Source organism: Myotis lucifugus, unplaced genomic scaffold (assembly GCF_000147115.1).
Source record: "Myotis lucifugus unplaced genomic scaffold, Myoluc2.0 scaffold_347, whole genome shotgun sequence".
NCBI lineage: Eukaryota > Metazoa > Chordata > Mammalia > Chiroptera > Vespertilionidae > Myotis > Myotis lucifugus.
The window spans coordinates 964209-969191 of NW_005871395.1; the positions used below are offsets into that span (position 1 = coordinate 964209).

A 4983-nucleotide genomic window follows, 5' to 3' on the forward strand; every position below is an offset into this window, starting at 1 on the left:
CAACCCCAAAGGGGTTCCCAACCACAGGTTGAGAACCGCTGCTCTAGCTGATTGGCTCAGTGTAGAAGTTTCAGCCAGCAGATTGAAGGATTGTGGGTTCAATTCTGTCAAGGGCCACGTACCTTGGGTGTAGGGTTGATTCTGGACCCCAGTTGGGGTGCAGTGGGAGACGGCGAGGGGATGTATCTTTGGGAAGCTGTGGGATGAGGGACGTAGCATTGGGGAAGCTGTGGGGATGAGGGATGCAGCATTGGGGGAAGCTGTGGGGTCAAGAGACGCAGCATTGGGAGGAGAAATGTTGAACTGTGGTGCTCTTGCCATAGAGGCTTCAGCTGATCTTCCGGAGCTCTAGAGCTGGGTGGCTCGTTAGCCGTGTCAGAAATTGAGGCTGTGCCTTTGTACCCCCAGGCCAGCTAGTCATTGAATGCTGGCTGCCCCTGGGGAGGGAGGGACCTTGGGCCAGGCAGCTCCCTCATGGTAGGTGATTCCTGGAGAGAACCCAGCTGAGAGCCTGTCAGCTGCCGCACACCCAGTGGCTGCAGGAATTCTGTCTCAGTCCTGGGCCAGGGCTGGGCCGCAGGACCCACTGCGAGGCGTGCTTGCTCATTGCTGGTGAGCACTTCAGGCTGCTCTCACACCAGCAGGAGCTTCACCTTTGCTTCCATAGAATGAGGAGGTAGGAGGAGCTAGTAAAAACGATAATAATGATGAAAATAGCTGCCATTTATTGTGTTTACTCAGTGTCCTTAATGTGAATTACTTTGCATTTATCCTCATTTATATATTCATTGGGTCCCCCACCCCCCCGCCCATTTTGTAGATGAGGAAAGCCAGGGCTCCACAGTCAAAACTAAGATACAAACTCAGATCTGACCTGAAGGATGGGCTCTTAGCCACAGGTTAGATTCACCTGGTGAAGTACCAGGTTCAGGCCCCAGGGTTCAGTTTATTAATGCCTGGCAGCAGCCCCACTTCCTAGCAGAGCTCCCTGATTCTGCAACAGGGCAAGCCTGGAGCCCTCCGATGGCTCAGCCAGTCCCAGAGGCAGCACATGGGCCTGTCCTAGCTCCTGCCCTGACTACCTCCTAAGCAGAGGGAGCAGAGAGGGGGCTGACAGCAAAAACGGGTCCCCTGGTGGCCTCCTTTCTGAGGTGTCCCAGTCTGCCTCTTCCTGCCTGTCCCTTCCCCACTATGCGCTGGTCCTGGGCAAGCAGGTGCTGAGGGCACCCTCGTGGGACCAACTCACCAAGGCCCAGGCATCTTACTGTGCTTGTATTTTAGGCAGTGGCTTCCAAGAGATAAAGTCCTGCCCCTGGGTGTGGAAGACACCGTGGACAAGCTCAAGATGCTGGAAGGTCGCAAGACGAGCATCCGCAAGTCGGTGCAGGTGGCCTATGACCGAGCCATGATCCACCTGAGCCGCGTCCGGGGGCCCCACTCCTTCGTCCCCTCCAGCTACCTGTAAGGGCGGGGCCGGCCTGGGTCTGCCTGCCCTGCCTCTGTCCCCTTCATAGCAGGCCAGGGGCTGCCTGGGCTGAGGCCCCAGTTTTGACAAACTGCATGGTCCCCCTGTTGGGCCTACTGTGTGCCAAAAACTCCCACCTGAGCTCCCTCAGGGCTGGTCCACTGAAGAACCAGTTAGAAGTAGAAGCAGCTGGGAGGCCCAGCGAGGAGAGGGGCCTGGCCTCAGAAGGTGGGTCCCGTGCTCTTTAGGGTGTGCGGCCCCTCCGCCCCCTCCCAGGTAACCACACCTCAGGTGAGCGAGGCGCTGACATTGACCCCAGAGGTGCTGTGGATACACTCGGGTCCCGTGGGGAATGTCAGTGAGCTCACCCCCCCCGCCCCTCAAATCCTCCAATCACCCATTCTCACACCTCCTCCCTGTCCCATCTGCACCTCTGCCCAGTCTGTCCCCTATTCCTTTCCTTTCTCTTGTGCCAAACTGACAGAAACCATTACCAAATCGGTCTTTGTGTTTCCCTTTGAGGCCAGCTGCTATGCTAGGTGGGTGCCTCCGCCTGGCTCCTCGGGGCCCAGAACAGAGGCCAGCCTGCCACTCGGGTGACCCCTCCACCAGCACATGCCCCCCGCCCCCTGCGGTCCCCCTCCCGCTGACCCTTACATCTGCAGACACCCAGCTGTGAGCGCTTCCCCCTTGGATTGCGGGGGGCCTCCCGCCCTCGTCCTGTCTGGCCAAGAGGCAGGCTGAGGCTGGGCGGCTCCTGTCAAAAGACGGGCTGGACGTGTGAGTGTCCACCTGCCCACTTGGAGGTGAGGCTTGTTGAGGTGGCACCCGTCTGCCCTTCCTTCTTCCTCTCCGCTCCTCGGGGGCTTTTTGTTTTCTGCAACGGCGGCCTCTCGCCCCATCCACCCCATGGACAGCGTGGTGCCTGCAGTGCAGTGTCTTCCGGCCCGGGCTCCGCCTGCCCAGCCTGGCCGCCCCGCTTCCCAACTCCAGGGAAGCCTGCACTTTTATTTCAGACCCTCTGCCCTCCCTCTTCCTCCTCACACGCCCCCCCCCCCCCCCATCACCTTCTCAAAAATGGAAGGAAAAAAGCTGTGAAACGGGAAGCTGACTGACCACCCACGACTTTCAGAGGCTTCGATGTCCTCTGGGTGTTTCCTCTCACCTCTTAGGCACCAAAGTCTCGGGCCAGGGTGCAGGCCACTGATCGCCATGTTGATTTTTAACCTGACGTTCTTTTTAATTGTTTTAAATTTTTCATAGGGGAGTTTTGGAAAAAACGAAGTCACTGGGGAGATTACTGCCATTTTTACACACACGAGTTTTTAAAAATACAATCAACCAACCACCACAACTTCTTATACATTTGGGACACGAGCCAGAGTTTTAAAGGGAAGCAACAAAACTCTAACACCAAGGATGGGGTTTGGCTTTTGTACAATACTCAAAATACAATGCAGCATGTGGCTAGGGAAGGACACGGTGTATATAATTGTAAAATATTGCTCTAAATTATTCAGGCCTCTAGTTTCCATGACTAGTCCTCCATTGTGTGGCTGAGTATTTTAAGTGCACACGGTGTGGTGTTTAAGGAGCCAGTGCACCCCTCTCCCCAGGTAGTCAGTCGGCTGTGACTCTGTGACCTTCGTCTCAACCTGTGTTGTAAGACCTCGGGGCTTTCTCTGTTTCTCCTCTTTCTGTGTGTACCTCCTCCCTCCGACACTCTCTCTCTCTCTGAATCTTTCTCTGAGTCTCATTTTGAAAACTGCGCTTTTGGAATGGGAAACGGCTCAGATCCTGCTGTGGCGTGGGGCCTGCGTGCCCCAGTCGCGTCTGCTGTGAAGCACACGATGCTCTATTTATTGTAGAAAGTGACTTTATTTGCTTTCTAGAATTGTTTATAACAGATGGTATAAGAGAGGTAATAAACAGAAAATCTATGCTTGTAAAGAGTACAGAAGTTAATTTTACCTACTATAATATGACTGTCTGGAATTATTTTCTCTCTGAGAAATAAATGTTCTAATGGGCAGCAGTTGCTGTGTCGGTTGGTGTCATCTGTGGGTGGCTGCACCGCTCTCCTGAACTCCTCCAGCCTGCCCTCCTCAGGCCAGGGCCGTTAAGAATGGAGTTGTCTAGCCCGGCTGGTGTGGCTCAGTGGTTGAGCCTCGACCCATGCACCAGGAGATCACCTATTGGATTCCTGGGCAGGACACGGGGATGTGGGCCCAATCCCCAGTAGGGGGCGTGCAAGAGGCAGCCCATTGATGGTTCTCTCTCATTGATGTTTCTCTCCCTATATCCTTCCCTTCCTCTCTAAAAATCATTTAAAAATAAAAAGACTGGGTTTGTCCAGCTGCTGCAGGCTCCCAGCGGGCGAGGGAGCCCTGGGACGCTGTGAAGATGGGCACCTCTGGGGGCTCTGGGAGCCAGTGTGGCTCCCAGGCCTCGGGGCCCTGTGGCTGTGTGCCTTTGGAGCACGTGCTCAGACAGTGGGAGAAGGGCCTGTGGACATCAGACCCTGTTCACCAAGCTATGGAATTCGACTCGGATGCTCACACCTCCTTTGTCCATTAGGGATCCTCGAGCCAATTGGGTCTTCCTTTTGCAGATGAGGAAACCTACCACGATTAAAAGACTTGTCCGCGGTCAGCCAGCCAAGAAATGGCAGAACCCTGGGAAGGACCTGGCCGAGGCTTTTCTGCGGCTGCACTCATTCCAAGGCCGTGCTGGCCTGTTGTGTACCTTTCTCCCCCTCAGCAACTGTGGCTCCAACATTTCTGGGAAGGCACATCCCGGAGAATAGAGCCGGGCGAGTTCCCAGAGACAGGCTGTCAGGGGCTGGGCCTGGGGGGCTTCTCCCCACCCCCTGCTCTCTGGGCCTGCCTGCTCCTGTGCGTGTCTCGGGGGACGGCTGGAGGACACGGGCCTCCCGAGCACCTCCACAGGACCTTGGAAATTCTTGACATTGAAGTCACTAAAGTGTGAATGTTCTCAATTTGTTCTAACATTAACAAAGTACAGGCCCTGGCTGGGTGGCTCAGCTGGTTAGAGCGTCGTCCCCAAGGTTGCAGGTTCTATCCATGATCAGGGCACACAAGGATCAACCAATGAAGGCACAGTGAAACAACAAATCGAAGTCTCCCTCTCTCCCTCTCTCCCTCTCTCTCTCCCCTCTGCCTTAAAATCAATTTTTTTAAAAAAAGTTCATTGTGCTCACAGTCCTTATACATCCCAGGACGCTACATCACAGACAACTCAGACGGCGGGAGAGAGGTACCATGTTTGGTTGAGGGAATAAAAATTTCAAAAGGATGAAGCCTTGTCCTAACCGGTTGGGCTCAGTGGATAGAGCGTCGGCCTGCGGACTGAGAGGTTCCGGGTTCGATTCCGGTCAAGGGCATGTACCTTGGTTGTGGGCACATCCCCAGTAGGGGGGTGTGCAGGAGGCAGCTGATCGATGTTTCTCTCTCATCGATGTTTCTCACTCTCTATCCCTCTCCCTTCCTCTCTGTAAA

The 4983-nt window shown here is 55.0% G+C and overlaps 1 protein-coding gene across 7 annotated transcripts in view; it reads left to right on the top strand.

The window, feature by feature from the left end:
• The window catches only part of BRPF3 (bromodomain and PHD finger containing 3), a 34521-nt gene extending 31021 nt beyond the window's left edge, over positions 1 to 3500 (top strand). For 3 of the 7 annotated variants that reach the window (XR_002832244.1, XM_023764768.1, XM_023764763.1), the window contains one exon: positions 1282 to 1424. Coding sequence is in view for 3 of the 7 variants with exons in the window: in XM_023764762.1 (XP_023620530.1) it covers positions 1282 to 1465 (184 nt within the window). In the remaining 4 variants the exon portion in view is untranslated. Of the gene's footprint in view, positions 1 to 1281 lie in introns of all 7 variants that reach the window. The other 4 variants (XM_023764762.1, XM_023764765.1, XM_014466605.2 and 1 more) reach the window with 2 other exon arrangements.
• The last annotated feature ends 1483 nt before the right edge of the window (positions 3501 to 4983 follow it).